This window comes from Pelodiscus sinensis, chromosome 4 (assembly GCF_052426305.1).
Source record: "Pelodiscus sinensis isolate ZL-2025 chromosome 4, ASM5242630v1, whole genome shotgun sequence".
Taxonomy (NCBI): domain Eukaryota; kingdom Metazoa; phylum Chordata; order Testudines; family Trionychidae; genus Pelodiscus; species Pelodiscus sinensis.
In genome coordinates, this window is record NC_143055.1 from 13,547,373 (window position 1) to 13,566,135 (window position 18,763).

At 43.8% G+C, this 18,763-nt stretch overlaps 1 protein-coding gene across 1 annotated transcript; it reads left to right on the top strand.

Annotated features, from left to right (window-relative positions):
* Positions 1 to 353: 353 nt before the first annotated feature.
* On the top strand, positions 354 to 18,264 carry CD8A (CD8 subunit alpha). The gene is made up of 6 exons (XM_006111661.5): positions 354 to 465; positions 1,393 to 1,764; positions 2,838 to 2,945; positions 3,295 to 3,408; positions 7,971 to 8,001; positions 15,687 to 18,264. Exons 1-6 carry the CDS (start codon positions 420 to 422, stop codon positions 15,736 to 15,738), a joined length of 723 nt encoding a protein of 240 aa, XP_006111723.4. The 5' UTR covers positions 354 to 419; the 3' UTR covers positions 15,739 to 18,264.
* Positions 18,265 to 18,763: the final 499 nt, after the last annotated feature.

Sequence of the window (18,763 nt, forward strand, 5' to 3'; positions counted from 1 at the left end):
GATGGGAGGAGAGTTTGAAAGTGGATCCAATATGGAAAAAACAGAGATATCCAACTAAAGACCCCAATGCTCTTCCAATCAACATAAGAATACCATAAGAACAATGCTCAAATTTGTTTTAGTGAATGGCAAAGGAAAAGAACTGTAGCTGGTAAGAAGACCATGATTACCGTGATGAAGGGGTTTGGTATTAAATATGGAAAGATGATGGAAACACATATTAATAAATGAATCAAGGCTGACTCCAGGATGAATTCTTCTCCTGTTGGTTCATTTAATCTTGGAGGCTGAGAAACTTTCCTACGCTGTTTGCTGACATCACATCCTTTGCAAAAAGTTGTACGTCCTATCAAGTCAAATCTGCAAATTCATCTCTGTTCTACTGCGCCCTTCTTGAGAACAGTCGGCACAAGGAGATAATGGCCAGAGTTGCTTCTTTGCTGTTTTTTCTCAGTCTCAGCTTGTGTGAGTACGGAATTGCTACTAAGTGTAGCTTCTTTTAAAAGAGTAATTAATAATGGGAATCTAGGGTGGGGTCTCTAGATTCAGTTGGATGGAGGAGTCAAATAAATAGACGAGGGAGTCAAAACAAAGATTAAAAAGCAAACAACCACCATAAGACAAATTATCAGTTTTACGGAAGATTCAGGGGGTAGCGGAGTTAGTCTGTACAGAAAAAAACAACACATGGTCTGGTAGCACTTTATAGACTAACAAAACATGTAGCTTTCATGTTTCATGTTTATCATGAGCTTTCATGGGCATAAACTCCGGTCCTCTGAAGAAGTGGTCAGTGCCCACAAAGGCTCATGATACCATCTACATGTTTTGTTAGTCTATAAAGTGTTAGCCTATAAAGACCATTTATTGTTTTTATCAGTTTTATGATTTACTTTGTTTCTGTGAGGGAATGGAGAAAATGGCTCAGAGTTTGAGCTCCATCATGTAGGTGCAGACAATGGAGTTTCTCCAGATTTACCCCAGCATGACTGAGAGCAGAATCTGGCCCAAGGATTTTTTTGGATACGTCCTGGTACACGTGGGTATAACCTGAGCTTTGACCTTGATGGATTCTCTGCAGCAGATGATCTTGAACTAGGGCAGCCATTCGTAAGGGCTAGGGTGACCGATGGGCATGCTGTAGACATGAATGCTAGCAGTTGCTGAAATATATTACCCAAGTCTGCCTGAAAGCGTGGTGATTCCTTAGCTCTGGGTATGTTCTTGGCTCACTGATCTGGGTGTCTGCATGGTGCTAATCAGCAAGGACGGAGCTTTGAGTGAGGTCTGAGGCCCCAGAAGAAGAATATGGCTTGAGATGGTGCTGAGGATACTCTCTGTGAATGGTGTGACTGTGCTGATAACTATGCCGGATGGATTTCTCTCCCTCAGGCTGCTGCAGGTCCCAGGGCCAGAGAAGTAAAATGAGTGTGAAGGTCCGCAACAGCAGCCCCTTTGTCCTGGGAGCCAAGGTGGAGCTGGAGTGCGTGATCTCAGACAACAGCCTAGCCGACAGTGGAGCATCCTGGATACGCCAACCCAAGGACTCTGCCCCCCAGTTCATCTTGTTTATTTCCTCCCTCTCCCGGGTGGCACCGACAGAAGATGGAAAACCCCCTGCAGGCTTTGAGGCAAAAAAAGATTCCAACGTTTACAAACTGACTGTGAAGAGCTTCCAGAAGGAGGACCAGGGCAATTATTACTGCATAGTCAATCGCAACCAGATGCTGCACTTCAGCTCTGGGGTTCCACTTTACCTGCCAGGTAAGCACCGTCCTCACCCCATTTCAGTCCCCCTGGCTAGGCTGGAGTCCCAGCATTTCCCTTCCACCAGCCCAGCATCATCCCTAGTATCCCTACCAGCCCTCAGACCTGGTCCTTTCTGCCCATGTGCCCAGGAGATGGTTACATGTATATGCATCTGGATCCCCTCTTAATGTTTCACTTTCCCTGAATCTCTTCAGCCATGCAGACTCACCCAGCTTCTCTGTCTCCCATCACTGATACCCCCTGCTACCCAACACACCCCATAGGGTTGCCAGGTGTCCAGTTCTGAACCAAACAGTCCAGTATTTGAGCTTTCTATTCGGGAAACAAATTGAGAAAATATAAATGAGAAAATAGAAATGTCCAGTATTTTCTAAATTAGATGTAATGTAGCTTGTGATGTAATGTCAAGTGTGTCCGGTATTTTTGTTGAAACCATCTGGCAACCCTGCCCATCACTGACACCCATCCTCACCCCAACAGAGCCCAACCCATCTGTAAACCTGAAGGCAATCTTCTAATTGTCCTTTTCATATTTGTTCATTTTTTTTAATTGTATCCTTTGGTATATATGGTTGTGACTACTTTCTTCCACTATTTGATCTGAGGAAGTGGGTCTGGCCCACGAAAGCTCATCATCTAATAAACCATCTTGTTAGTCTTTAAAGTGCTACATTGTCCTGTATTTTGCTTCAACTACCCCAGACTAACACGGCTACATTTCTATCACTGTTCTAACAAATCAACACCCAAACCTTACCCTAGCAAAGTTTTGACCACCCCCCAAAGGGATGCCATGAAATCCACCAGGGCTTTGCTCTTGGTACCGATTGTGGGCTGCGGGGCACCGGATACTAGGCTGAGGGGCAGCAGGATAAAACCAGTGAGGGAGAGATGGATGAATGGAGAAGTTTGCTGCTCATGGAGTCTGGCCCGGACTGGGCCCTGCGGTGGCCATGCCTGGGGAAGGAGTCGCTGCTCAGGTCGGGGTCGGGGGGTGCGTTGTGGAGGGAGGGCAGCCAGGGCCAGCGATTGCCTCCACTACCTGTTGTTTCCACTGTTGTTCGCAGTTCCCACCACCACCACCGCAGCCCCCACGACGAAGGCCGCCCTCACCCCGTCCAGCCCCGCCTCCCACACCAAGGCAGCCCAGGACTGCAAACACCCCTCGGCCCCAGGTACGGCGTGTGCGCAAGGCTCGGGGGGAGCAGGGGGCTGAGACAACCCCAGCTGGGGGTGCAGGGGGGGGTCTTATTCCACGTGCTCGCTCTGCACTTGCCTTCCCGGGCCGGTCTCCGCCGCCCCACGCCCCCCCCCCCCTCCACACCCACCCACCAGCGGGTCCCTCCCATCTTTCGCGGAGCGGAACCGGGGGGCGGGCGCTGGAACCGCGCGGCGGGGCAGCCGGACCCGGCCACTGAGCCTGGATGGAGCCGTTCGCTGGAGCCTTTCTCTGCGGCAGCCGGCGCCCGGGCTGGGCGCTGGGGCTGCAGGTGCCGGTGTTGTTCCTCGCTGTTGTTTCTGCAGACACACCCCGGACTAAGCTGGATTTCTCCTGCTCCCTGTTCATCTGGGCCCCCCTGGCGGGCGCCTGCTTCCTCCTGCTCGTGGCCCTGCTGGTCACCATCGTCGTGTGTCAAAGTAAGTGTCCCTCGGCGCCCCGGGAATAGGAAGGAAAGAGCAGAACTGAGGTTGATTTGGGTATTCTCCTGATTTAGCCGTTCCTCCTGCAGTGGAAGGGTCATAGACCACATCAAAACTAATGCAAGAAAGTTCTTCACATAGCATGGAGTCAACCTGTGGAACTCCTTGCCAGAGGAGGCTGTGAAGGCTAGGGCTATAACAGAGTTTAAAGAGAAGCTAGATAATTTCATGGAGGTTAGGTCCATAAAAGGCTATTAGCCAGGGGATAGAAATGGTGTCCCTGGCCTCTGTTTGTCAGAGGCTGGAGGTGGATGGCAGGAGATAAATCGCTTGATCATTGTCTACAGTCCACCCCCTCTGGGGCACCTGGCGCTGGCCACTGTCAGCAGACAGGCTACTGGGCTAGATGGACCTTTGGTCTGACCCAGTACGGCCGTTCTTATGTTGTTATAGAACACTAGAACTGGAAGGGACCTCCAGAGGGCATCAAGTCCAGTCTCCTGCCCTCATTAAGCACCTACTAGCTCATCCCTGATAGATGTCTATCTAATCTCTTAAATATCTCCAGAGATGGGTGATTCCACAGCCTCCCTAGGCAATTTATTCCAGTGTTTAACCACCCTGACACTTAGGAAGTTTTTCCTAATGTCCAACCTAAACCTCCCTTGCTGCAGTTTAAGCCCATCGCTTCTTGTCCTAACCTCAGAGGTCAAAGAGAACAATTTTTCCCTCTTCTCTTTGTAACACCCTTTTAGATCATTTATATAGGACTCTGTAGTGTAAAGAGGGACTAGAAAGGGGGGAGACAATGGAGTGTAAATAAATTCACTGAGACTAGCGTTACCTGTACTAAACTATGTTGGTGTGACTGCAACCGGGATAGTAATCTCATTTGTTGAGAGAGGGATATGGCTAAGTCAGTGCAAAAGCTAGGAGCTAGGCAAAGGTGAATTGGTGGAATTAAATCCATTTAAAATCTGTGTACACTGAGGCAAAGCATTAATGTAGACTTGCTTATATCCATGTAATCCTCGCTCCAATAAATTTAGCTTAATTCACAGAAGTTGCACAGATTTAAAGTTGAATCCATTTTTTTAACCAGTTGTGTGGACACTTAAATTGCTACTGAATTAGGGTGATTAGGTACCATCTACTCTACAACCAATTTACTGCTCAAAGGAACTGTGCCAGTTCAAATTAAATCAGTTTATTTATAGAGCCATAGATTCCAACCCCAAAAAGGCCCAGTGCAATCAAGAGTCTGACCTACTGTATACACAGGTAATAGAACTCCCTCCGAAATAATTTCTGGAGCAGATCTTCTTTTTAGATATCTGTCACAAAATCATCCAGTCTTGATTTTAAAATGGTCAGTGGTGGCAAATTCACCATGACCCTTGGTAAATTAAGAACATAAGAACATAACAATTGTTCCAATTGTTAATTACTTGGACTGTTAAAAACATGTCTTATTTCCAGACTAAGTTTGTTTAGCCTCAATGTCCAGCCATTGGATCATGTCATACTTATCTCAGCTACACTGAAGAGCCAATAATCAAATATTTATTTCCCATCTAAACACTAAGGTTACGTCTACACTGGCATGATTTTCCAAAAATGCTTTTAACAGAAAACTTTTCCGTTAAAAGCATTCTTGGAAAAATCGCGTCTAGATTGGCAGGATGCTTTTTGCACTTTTTGCGCAAAAGCGTCCGTGGCCAATCTAGACGCGGTTTTCCGCAAAAAAGTCCCGATCGCCATTTTTGCGATCGGGGCTTTTTTGCAGAAAACAGTACTATGCTGTCTACACTGGCCCTTTTGCGCAAAAGTCTTTCGGAAAAAGACTTTTGCCCGAACGGGAGCAGCAGAGTATTTCCAGAAAAGCACTGATGATTTTACATGAGATCGTCAGTGCTTTTCCGGAAATTCAAGCGGTCAGTGTAGACAGCTGGCAAGTTTTTCCGCAAAATCATCTGATGATTTTGCAGAAAAACTTGCCAGTCTAGACACAGCCTAAGGGTGTGTCTAGACTGCATGGGTTTTTTTGAAAAAAAGGGGTCTTTTTTCGAAAAAACTTCCCCTGCGGCTAGACTGCTGCTGCGTTCTTTCAAGAGGAAATCAAAAGAACCGGGCAGTTTTTTCAACCATGGAAAAACCTCGTTTTATGAGGAAAAATGCCTTTTTTTCGAAAGAGCACTTTGAAAAAAAGGCGCTACGTAATGCAAATTGTGCTTTTTCAAAAAAGAGCATCCAGACTGCTTGGGTGCTCTCTTTCAAAAAAGCGGCTTGCTTTTTCAAAGTACTGGTTGTAGTCTAGATGCTCTTTTTCGAAAAAGGCTTTTTTGAAAGTATATTTCGAAAAAGCCTCTTTCGAAAGGGGCTCGCAGTCTAGACATAGCCTAAGTGATTGTAATCAAGACATCTCATAACCACTTAGCCATTAAAAAACCGCTGGAGATAAATGGATACAATTTCTGCATGTAAACCAGCTCTATGAAATACAGGTTGAACCTCTCTAGTCCAGCATCCTCGGTGCTGAACCAGAGAATTTGCTGGAGCATGGGAGGTCAATATTGTCTAGCAGCATTGCCAACACTTCCACTGCTTAAAAGACTCTTAAAAGGCCCTTAAAAGACAATTAGGGGTAAATTAAAGCTAAAAAACAGCACAGAACACAGAGAGCCAGTCTGATGGCTGTAAAGAAACTTTATGGGACCATAGGAAACTTGGCCACATCCATGACAAGTGGACATCTGGCTAACTAAAATCATGCCGGACCACAGAGGTTGCTGGACCAGTGAGTGCTGGACTAGAAAAGTTCAACTTGTACTAACCGTTAATGCCCAGAGTACCAAAAGAATGGGTGTTTCACGTAAGAGCCACAGCTGCAGTGCAATGATAATCTCACAGTAGAGTACATAAATAAATAACATTGAAATATCCTTCCATGAAAATCATTCCTCTTCTAAAAATACAAATGCCCGGATATTGGAGCGCTTGCAAGGTAGGAGCGTAATTTTACCATCTTCAATGAAGCCAAATGTCTATTGAAGTCAACAGGAGCAAAAGACCCTCCAACCTCAGAGCAGGAGCTCAGCACATTTAGTTGGTCCAAGATGGATAAGGCATCTCAGTCCAGCATTTCAGTGACACCTGTTAGACCAGACATTTTGAAATGCTGCAGAACTGCGTCAATTATTGTTTGCTCTTTGTCAGTTGTAAGCATCAATAAACATTCATTTGAAGCAATTATTTCTATGACTGTTGAATGGCCTGGAGATTCCTCCAGCAGAGAGCAATCAAGGCCATGAAAATGATTTTGCTGCAAAATGTGGCCTGTTTCATTTGTGCTAAAATAAAAGATTCTCCCTTCTCCGGTATGTTGTATCTAATCGAGCTCTGGTGCAACATCAATGGAGTTATGCCAAAGGTGACTTTGACTAAGTGGGCTGGATCTGCCATTGGTGTAAATGTACACAGCTCCATTGAAGTAAGGGGAGCAAGGCTAATTTACACCAAGGGTATGTCTACACTTGCACCCTCTTTCAAGAGAGGGATGCAAATGAAGACATTTGAAATTGCAAATGAAGCCGGGATTTAAATATCCCACGCTTCATTTGCATAATCGCATTATGGTGCTATTTCGAAATAGCACTGTTTTGAAATACAAACAAATACAGTGTAGATGCGGTTATTTCGGGAGAACACCCTTCTTCCAAAATAACTGTTAAACCTCATTTTATGAGGAATAAGGATTATTTTGGAAGAAGGGTGTTCTCCCGAAATAATCACGTCTATACCGCGTTTTATATTTTGAAATAGCGCCATAACATGATTATGCAAATGAAGCATGGGATATTTAAATCCTGGCTTCATTTGCAATTTCAAATGCCTTCATTTGCATCCCTCTCTTGAAAGAGGGTGCATGTGTAGACGTACCCCAGGGGAGGATCTGGCCCAATATGTCTTGTGATGCCAGAGTATGTTGGTAACAGAAATAGATTCAATGAGCAGGGCACAGCCACAGAGTGTGGCTTTACTCAAAAAGCCCTCCTGTGTTTCAGGGTCAGATCTCAGTTACATTGGTGTAAATTCGATGATATTCTGCGGCAGTCCATGCCGCTTGCCTATTGTAGAAATAAATAATCGCTGTAAACAAAATTTCACTGGCTTTGCAAATCAGTGTAGAGAGCAAACAGTAAAGTACAGACAGTACACAGTTCTGAGCTTAAGTCTTAAGTCTTGACTGCAAACTGAAAGGTCGCACATGCAACTGTTAATCATAAGAATGGATCTTATTCCTGAGAGCAGTTTCAAGGATTACCTTAGGAGTATGCGTTGCATAAGGACTATTTGCCTTTATTAAGGGTTGCCCCCCAAAAAACTAAAAGAGACTTTGGCTAATCCAAATCTGCAGCAAATATAAACTCAACTGCAGAGAAAGTTTCATGGTGGAGGAAAGGGGTAGGAATGCCAGCAATGAGTTGCTGTGGCATCTTTTTTACTGAATGATGACTCGCTAGTTCTTTAAACTTAATCTTCTTTTCTTTTTATTTAAGAATCCAGAAGACGAAGATGCAAATGTAAAAGGTTGGTAAATGACCACATGGGGGCATTTTCTCTTTAGTTCAGTGGCTTCTTGAACAAAGTGTTATAAAGTACACTGATACCAAAAACTCCCATGCATTCTACGTCCCCTCTCCCATGCTTGCACATTATTCATTTTGAGGTTTTGTGTGTGCCATTACCTCAGGAAAATCAGCCTTAAGGTTGTGACCGCCCAAGTTGCGAACCCCACACTTACAACCATTTTTTAAGTGTGGAAGGGTCGTAAACCCACAACTTATGTCCTCGTCCCGCATTTATGATGGTGGACAGTGCACAACGCCTATCGTAAATGAGAGTCGACTGACAGCGCCCCAGACTTGCGACACTTCCTCAGCAACTGATTGTGTCGCAAGTCGGGGGCTGCCTGTATGTGCTTAAAACTGAACTGTACTTAAATCCTTTTCTGGATCAGGGCCAGAGTGATCAACTCCTCACAGGATCAAGCCCTAAGTGTGTAACAAAAGACCTGTCATAATATACACACACAAGGAGGCAGTATTACAGTTGCTATGGAAACTGGAAAGTTCTGAATTTTTTGACATCTCAAATATGAGGCCCATTTTCTTGCATTTTTCTGTTTCCAAAACTATGACAGAATGCAAGAGATGCAGTATCTGGCCCTCTCTGTTGCATTAACATGGAGTTTGGGGCTACTTTTGGATGTCATTTCTTTCTCCCTTTTTCAAATAATTGCATGATGTTTATCTGAATGAACGACTGCACATTCAGATAAGCAAACTAAAATGTACCTGTTATCAGTATAAACAAATGAACAAACAAATGAATGAATAGCAATAACAACTAGCATTCGGGCTCAACCCGACAAGTTCTGTCCGCACAGACTTCATGGGCACTCCATACACCATGGCTACGTCTAGACTGGCATGATTTTCCCAAAATGCTTTTAACGGAAAACTTTTCCATTAAAAGCATTTTCGGAAAAATGCGTCTAGATTGGCAGGATGCTTTTCCGCAAAAGCACTTTTTGCGGGAAAGCATCCGTGGCCAATCTAGACGCACTTTTCCGCAAAAAAGCCCCGATCACCATTTTCGCGATCGGGGCTTTTTTGCGGAAAACAGTACTATGCTGTCTACACTGGCCCTTTTGTGCAAAAGTCTTTCGGAAAAAGACTTTTGCCCGAATGGGAGCAGCATAGTATTTCCGGAAAGGCACTGATGATTTTACATGAGATCGTCAGCGCTTTTCCGGAAATTCAAGCGGCCAGTGTAGACAGCTGGCAAGTTTTTCTGGAAAAGCTGCTGATTTTGCGGAAAAACTTGCCAGTCTAGACACAGCCCATGTGCTTATAAAATCACATTCTTATTGTCCATCTTAAAAGCTATTGCCAGCATTAAATAAGACCTCACAATAGCACTGATGGGAAATTAAGGCAAACAGATGTAAGTAGCTTTAAATTATTTGCCAGTGGCCCACTAGCACAAATCCTTACTACAGACAAGCCCTAAGTATCACTGTGGGGATTAGCATTTAGAAGATGTGGATTTAAGGAATGCTCAGTGTAATATTTTCAAACCTCCAAAGCCTTTTATTTTGCAGATCCAACCTCTGCAAATACAGCTCAGCTCACATGCTCCCTTCAGGGCCCACAGAAGTCAGATTTTAAATTTCAAAACAAGCTACATTTGAGTTACCTGACAAAAGAATAATGTTTTGTGAAAGGCTTTTCAATGGAAATGCCTTCTGATCTTTAAACAGTTGCTACCACCATATTGTGATCATATCATAGCACATCAGATCCTCTACACAGGACCGGCTCCCTTCACCCCACAATGTCCCTCTATTATCTCATTCTGTCTCCAATATGAAACATTTATTGCCTTACTGTCATTCTTACCTACTGGTGAATGTCTCCTGTTCTGATCCAGAGAATAGTAGCGGATACGGTCAAGACGAACTGAGTATATAATAGTTTTTTTCAGTTTTGGGCTTAAACTGAAAATAAAAAAGGTTCAGTTCCAAAACTGATTTTTTTTCAAAACAAAATACCATTTTGGAACAAAAAATAGTTGTTTTTCATGTTGAAATGATGAAACTGATACCCTCCAACATTTTTTACAATACAAAACTATTCACTGGGTTTGACCCTAATTTGCAAATAGTTTTGGTGACTTGAAAATGCCTTTTGTGGTGTATTTACTATTCACCAAAACAAAACAAATTAACTTAGCTCCGTAACAGCCCCCAGCTAAGAAGGGTTGACTCTTTAGTTCAAGTTGTAGCAGCTCATTTATAGATCTGGACATGCCCAAGTCAGCAGGGCTGACAGCCTCACTGGGTCCCTGGGCAAGGTGCGGAGGGGGGGGACCTGACTCCATGCTCCTGGAAGAGGCGTGGCTTCAGGCAGGAGGGGTGGGGTTAGGGGAGCTAGCCCCCAGCTTTTCCCGACTCATCCCGCGCTGCACTGTGTCTCCCCCACTTTGGCAGCCCTCACAGTGGCCCGGAGTGCACCACAGTGGCGCTCCACCAGCGATTTAAAGGGTCCAGGGCTCCAGTTACTGCTGCTGTTGCATGTCACCAAGCCCCAGGGCAATTGCCTCCTTTGCCCCCCTTCTCGGCAGGCCTGCCCCAGGTCAGTCCCTGGTGTGTCGGCTAAGAGATCACCATGCCATGATGTATCTTTTTTTTTTTTTTGTACAGCACCCAGCACAACGGGTCTTAGTCCATGACTGGGGCTTGTAGATACTACAGTAATAAATAATAAAAATATTGCCGGTTTGCCTACCCAAAACTCCCATTGCAATTACTATGCTATGTTAATATGGGAAAAACTTAAGAGGAGAACTATGGAGTATGGAACTCCGAGCGTGAGATACCAAGTGCTTCAGGAAACAGACTTTTTTATTAGACCGTGCATATCTGAAAAAATTACATTTAAATTTCTTACATTTCCATTATTTTAAAGTTTTTCCCCAAAAGAGCTTAGCAAAGCAAGTATGCCTTAGTGCATCAAATGCTTCGGCTGATGTGTCATTTGTGCGACAAATGAAAGCTTGGGGAAATGGAAACCAGTATGTACATATTTCCCTATTGCAGTCAAAACCAGCTAAAGAGATTATACTCAACCTTCCCCAAAAATTCACCTGAGGACTGACTGAAACTTGGAAAATGTCAGGCTAGAAGGAACATCCTGGAAAATGTTTAGGCTATGAGCCCTTACTGGGGAGGTACCCGGTTCCTTTTTGCAACATGTGGGCTGTGTCTACACTGGCCCCTTCTTCGGAATAGCCATGCTAATTTAGAACTTTGGAATAGGGAAATGCGCGGGGGATTTAAATATCCCCCGCGGGATTTAAATAAACATGGCCACCGCTTTTTTTCCGGCTTGGGGAAAGGCCGGAAAAGAGTGTCCAGACTGGCGCGATCCTCCGGAATAAAGCCCTATTCTGGAGGATCTCTTATTCCTACTTAAAAGTAGGAAAAAAAGTGGCGGCCATGTTTATTTAAATCCCGCGGGGGATATTTAAATCCCCCGCGCATTTCCCTATTCCAAAGTTCTAAATTAGCATGGCTATTCCGAAGAAGGGGCCAGTGTAGACGTAGCCGTGGTGTTTTAACCTCAGACTTTACAGCAGTGAATAAAATGGGTGTCGCAGACATTGACAGGAAATCAGAATTAAAGGCCCAGTCCTGAAAATCTTTATTCACAGGCATAGACCTTGCTCTGGTGAGAAGTCCCACGGATTTCGATAAGAACCCTTCAGAAGTCAATGGCACAACTCAAAGAACTGCATCTCAGCTGGGTCTGGCTGCAGGACTGGCACTGGCAACTTCAGGGTTTATGTTTGCCACTACCAATGAATTATCAGTGAAAATATGTAGCGTATACTGAGCCAGAGCCTCAGCTGCTGTAAACAAGCATACATCCAAAGGCCCTGGAGAGGGGCAGGTTAGGATCAGGCCCAGTAGGCTATCCTTTTAGCTGGACCTGATTAAACTAGATAAAATAAGAATGGCCATCCTAGTCAGACCAGAGGTCCATTTAGCCCAGTCTCCTGCCTTCCGACAGTGGCCAATGCGAGGTGCCTTGGAGGGAACAAACAGAACAGGAAATCATCAAGTGGTCCCTCCCCTGTTGCCTATTCCTATTACAATAGAAGAAGGTGATTTCAGATATTACCCAGACAGTCCTGGGCTGGATCCGGTGTGTACTGAGCACCTGCTGCACCGTATCTAGTGTCTGAAGTGAATGGGAGCAGTGAGTGCTAAGCAGAGAGCTCGACCTCGGATCCTTTGCTCACCTAAGCAGTCCCAGCACTGTTGGAGCTGCAGTTCATATGAATGAGAAGGATTAGTAGCATCAGGTCTGAGATACTCAGCATTTGGCTGCTAATAGACTTGGAGTGCACAGCAAGCAGGAAATGGGCTTATTATTTGCTCCATGTTTGCATCATATTATAAAGCATGATGATGATTATTGATTAGTAGTGCCAAGAGCCCCAGTCGTGGACCAGCGCCCCATTGTGCTAGGTGCCACACAACCACAGTACATAAAGTCCCCAAGCACCTACAGTCCAACCATCAGACAGGAGACAACAGATGGATGCACACAAACAGGGGAGTACAATGAATGATTGAGACAATATTGCTCAGCCTGACAGGCAAAGGTCTCCGTGCACCAGCAACAGAACCATTGTCAAGCTTTTTGCAGGCATCACAGAAAAAAAAAAGATTTTTAAGGAGGGATTTGAGGGAGCATAATGTATTAGTCATGTGAATGCTTATGGGGAGGCTTCTCCCAAGTGTAAGGGGCTGCACGGGAGAAAGCACAAAGGTGATTGTTTGAAATGTTAACAAGTGGGAGATGGAGAGTGATTTCATGGTCTATCAGAGGCAGCAATTGCCATCTTGATTCTAAATGAGAAATGACAGATAAGGTGGGGGTAAGTCATGACAGGCCCTGAAAGCAAAGACAAATAGATTTTTAGGCTATGTCTAGACTGCAGGCTTCTTGCGCAAGAGTGCGTCCACACTGCAAAAGCACATTGGAAAAGCGATGTGATTTTGCGCAAGAAAGCGTTCAGACTTCATGGTCACTCTCTCGCTAGAAAGCTCTGATTGCTATTCACAGGATGGCCACCAGGGTACCTGTGCTGCTTCTGGTAGGCTGTTTTTATGCAAAAAAAACCTGTTTCCTATCCCCACACACCTTTTTGCACGAGAGTTCTTGCATAAAAAGGAGTTATTCCTCGGAGAAAGAGGAATACCTATACCGCAAAAAACCTCTGTTCTGTTGACTCACTGTAAAATTTTCTTGCACAAAAACGTGCTTGAGGTGTGGACGTTCCACGGGTTTTTGCACCCATTTTGGAGCAAAAACCCTGTAAGGTAGACGTAGCCTTAGATTTGGAAAGGAATCCGTTTTTATCAGTAATGTCAGTAAACACTGATTTCACTGCACACATGCAAACCAACAAAAACATATTTCCGTTGATACTTGAAATTTACAAATAGGCAAAATAAGAAAAATGCTGGTTCAGAACTTTTTAGGATCAACATCCACTTATTTTTTCTTTTGAAATACACTTATTACAAATGGACTAGCAACTTAATAATAAAACTAGGTATGGCTGGTTGATTTAAGACTATTTAATGTGTTTATTTTGACCTGTGATGTGGACAATTTCTGTTTTAATGGTTTATAAAAAATTAATTTTCTGAACCTCAGCATCGAAAGTCAAGAAATAATTGTGCCCCCCTAATTTCCCATAACTGTGAAAATTTAAATTGATAAAAATAGAAAAAAGTCTTAAAACCCATAAACTGTGCAACTGTGAACATAGAAACTGATAAAGTCTAAAAAATTGTTTAAAATATACATAGCCATTTGTTGAAATTATAAAAATAAAATAAAAATAAAATTCTTCCAAGCCTACTTATGTTTGATACAAAGCAAACATTTCAGTCTGTGGTTTTTAGACATTTACATACTTTCTTAAGATCAGAAGCAACCCACGGACCACATGCCCTTTTTACCTCCCAGTTCAGAAGCCACACCTGCTGTGCAGAAACCAAAGATCTTAGCTACTTGAAAAAATAGTAGCACGACAGGATGGCAAATAAACTCACTTCAGCATGCTAAGTATTGACAGCTTAGTTACTTCCCTCCTTTTTTCTTGGGTCTACTTCCTGTTTGCTGCATAGGACTTTACAATAGCGTGCAAAGGATTTCCCCCAGTTGCCTGCAGCCCCTACAGCCCTAATCAATCCAAATCACTTTGCATTAAGGTTATTTTCCATGCGTGCTTGTTACCCCTCCAGGTCTGGTGCTGCAGACAGAATTGATTATGCCACATGCTAATGCTTGCCATTTTTTCAAAAAATCTCATAATATTGCACCATAATGTTAAGGTGCAAACTTCAGTAGTCAATTTGTTAAAGTTATGTTAAAGTTTCCACTTTTGTTTTAAAAAGACAATTCTTGTCCTCATGGTTGCAGAGAAACACCTGAAAACATAACCTGGGTGTCTCCTAAAGGCTCAGAAACTAGAGGAAGCAAAATGCAGGACAATGTAGCACTTTAAAGACTAACAAGATGGTTTATTAGATGATGAGCCTTCGTGGGCCAGACCCACTTCCTCAGATCAAATAGTGGAAGAAAGTAGTCACAACCATATATACCAAAGGATACAATTAAAAAAAAATGAACAAATATGAAAAGGACAAATCACATTGCAGAACAGGAGGGGGATGCGGGGGGGGGGAAGGGGGGGGAAGGAAGGAAGGTAAGTGTCTGAAACTAGAGGCAAATAGAAAGAATCCAAAGTGCTTTATTTTTTAAAAATCCCATGGTTTTAAAGCCAATCTCGTGATTACAGGGGATTTAACTCATGATTTTTGATGTTTGGGCTTGGCTGTGCTGTGTTGCAAAGAACAATATGAAGTAGCTGCACAGGATCCAGATTGGGAACTAGGTTGTTGATCAAAAAGCCTTTATAGGTCCTGAAAGTTCTGGACAGGGCTGCCACTAACAGAAAGTGTCACTAGTTGATGACTAACAGATGCTCCACCACCGGAAGTGCTTCACGGTCTACAGTTTGAGAGAACCACTGGTTTAAATCCCATTTAATTAGTTAATCAGTTAATCATTAAATTTAAACCATTAACTAAGTAAATGAGAGCATGTGGGGGGCTTCCATCCCTGTGTATGGCTGCTTTTTGGGTACCAATTAATAGTTGCCCAGTAAACATCACTCATTAAGGGTGATACTTACTGGGTAACAATTAAGCAGTTACCCATTAATATCACGGACAATGAGTGAAGGTAGGACTGGGGGAAGTAGGCCCTCCCTCCCCAATCCCATCTTAACCCCATTTCTTCTGCCCAGGCCTCACCATGGGGAGATGGGGCAGCGTGTGGCTCCGGATCCCTCCTCCCCCTCCACAGTACCATGGGGATATCAGAGGGTGCATAGCCCTAGACACACGCTGGGGGCGGAGTGTGGGCTGGACATGCCTGATGGTTTGGGAAGGTATATCTCTTCCCCCACCTATAATACCCGCTGCCCCTAGTTAACTTCCCTAGTTCAGATGAAGGCCAAATGAGCTGATCAATGTTGGGAGATCTTGCTTTTATACCAGTCTCATTTTCTTGTTCATTTCACATCCAAGTAAATCCTGAACATTGCCTCTTCCTCTCTCTCTTTAGACCTATGAATGGGAACAATGGAAAACCCAGCATGCCAAACAGATATGTGTAATGTGACCGAGCCATTTGTATCTGGATCGCCCAACGGGAGCTGTCATCACATAAACAAGCCATCCGTCCATTTCCGTTCCTCAATCTCACCCCCACTTTATTTTTAAAACTGTTGTTGTACTTTCTATTCTGTTCATTTTTAAAGGGCAAACTGTTCAGAAAGAGCATATGGACATTGCTGGACACCAGCCCCTCCAAACTTTTCATGACAGTATTTCAAGCTGGTTTCCAAGTCTTAAAAGAAAAGTATTCCAAATGATGTAATCTGAAACTTTGGCAAAGTGCCAATGGATTTGACGTCTGTGGGCCAAATCCTGAAATTTGCATTGTCTTTACTCAGGCAAATATCGCTTGACAGCCAAGAGACCTCACCGTTCGGTCTGCTGGGAATTTTGCCTGCATAAAACTGAGTAAAGACTTCCAGATTAGGCCTGCTGGGACAAAATATGTGATCCCGCAGCCACTGAACTCATGCACTTCAGTGATGCATTTCTGTGGCCTCCGAAGCAGTGTTCCCTCTAATCTTTGTGGCAGCACAGCTTCCCAGGTGATTAATCAGCCCCTCCCAGTCAGTCAGCTCCATCCAAGGAACCCTGAGTCTCTGACTGGGGGCAGGGCTGATTAATTACCTGTGAAGCTGTGCTGCTGCACAGTTTAGTGGGAACACTGCTCCTGAGCATAGTTTTGTTGCTGTTTACAATGGGAATGATATTTAATCTTATGAACATCCCAACACCAAGCTAGCTGGTTGTGGGGCATTAGCACAGGCCCCAGGCACTGCTAAGGGGCTCCTGATTTTTATTTTTTAAATGGGGCAAAAAAGCCAGATAAGTTTTTGAGCAATCACAGTTTAGTATCGGCAACTGGCTAAAGTCAATGAAACTGTAAAACTTTTAGGAGACATGATGCAGTATTGAAAGGGCAAATGCTACATACAGGCTGTTATTTCTTTTACGGTCCCTAAGACTAAAGATTGCAGGTTCTGTCACTCTGCCCTTACTCAGGTAGGCGCTCACTGAATTCAGTGGGAGTTTTGATTGGTCAAGGTATGCAGGAGGATTCATCCTGATTTTAGGCACCCATAAGTAAGTAGCCAAGAGTAAATCTAGCCCCACTCTCCCTTCTGCAAACCAGTGTTTTAAGCATGGAATGAAAGATTTTATTTTTTTCCAACTATGCAGTTGATGTAAATATTTTCTTGCTGTAATTGCTATAAAATCTTTCAATATTTCTGTTCCCAACAATCAGTATAAATACGGTGGAACAATTCAACTATACTTCTAAATATTCTCACAGAAGTGCATCTCCTTTTCTTTGTCTTAGCCTCCGAAAAGCTAGAGAACTAAATAGAAAGAGAGATGATCTTTCTGCTGAGAGATTTCATTGAGGGTAGGAAGATATTGCTGTGGTTAAAGATGCCTATCTGGGCTTCAGGAGACCTGGGCTCAAACCCCAGCTTTACCACATTTGTAACCTTCATTGCTCTGTGCCTCAGTTTCCCATCTGTAAAAAGGGGACAATAATACTTCCCTATCTTGTTGCGATGCTACAGCCCTAACTACTTTGGAGGTGCTCAGATACTTTGGTGATGAAGGCTTATAATTCCATAGATGCAAGATGCTGACTGGCAAGAGAGATTTCATATTTATACACACATCAACCAATCTCAACACTTGTGAATAGGTTCTTTCACTAGCCCAAAAATACTTTGGTGGCATATTTTAATAATCTACAAATACTGAGATATAATAATGTAATAAACACTGCATGTTGACCTGATCAGCAAGTGGAAGTTACAGTACAGTATGGTGGATTGGGGGAATGTCCTGTATGAATGTATTGATCTCACTTAATAGGGGGCTGTGGGGAAAAACAAGTAGGAAAGCAACAAGATAGCTACAGGCAAACAACCCTCCCAACAAACATGGGAACAGAAGTAGTGTGAGGGCCCTTTATAACGCAATGGCATTCCTCCGGGCCAAAGTGACATTGCAATCCTGCCAATGCAAGGAACTCATAGATCAAAGGGCTGTAAACAGTTACATCTCCTCAGGAGAAGAAGGAGGGTCAGTTGTCTGCCCACAGTGACAAACCTAGAGAGAGGCTCTGTGGAAGAGTCTGAAAGACTAGGATCTTTCCCCAGATCCAGGGAATTGTGTACTTTAGGGCTGTGGTGCCCAACCACAGCGAGCTAGCCACACTCAACTGGCCAAATAGCCACTAGCGGCTAGTGTTTTGGACATCACAGCTTTCAGAAAAGACAGGCAAGCATGTAGGGAGTTGATTGTTTTGAGATTTGTTTTCTTTGAAAAGCTTTTGTACTAAATAAATAATACTTTGCTTGACGAAAGCGGCGTGGTCACTAATTATCACTGCCAATGGCTCCAGGGAGATGGAATTGCGGGCACCGAAGATAAATCAGACCTGCTGAGGTAACCATGATTGATCACAGAGGATTGGAGTGTGGGAGGAGCACATGATTCCATGCCAAGAGATCAGTATCAGAGGGGTAGCTGTGTTAGTCTGAATCTGCATAAACAACGAGAAGTCCTGTGGCACCTTATAGACTAACAGATTTATTGCAGCATAAGCTTTCATGGGCAAAGACCCACTTCGTCAGATGCATCTGGCAAAGTAGGTCTTTGCCCACAAAAGCTTATGCTCCAATAAATCTGTTAGCCTATAACAGGACTTCCCGTTGTTCATACCAAGAGAGGTGGTGGCATGAAGCTCAAGACCTGAGAGGGGTGCACATGTAGAGACCAGAAGGAGTCAGAGGTGCAGCTAGCTCAATAACATTTGACAATTTTGTTACTCAAAGCATAACTAATCTGTGGAACTCCTTGCCGCAAGATATTATTGAAGCCAGGAGTATTGCAAGATTCAAAACCAAATTAGACATCTATATGTATCTAAAGTGTTATATTGCAGTAGCACCCTGAGGCCCCATTGTGTTAAATGCTCTACCTACAGATCATAAGACAGTCCCTGCCTTGGTATTTATAGTCTACATATACAAATTAAGG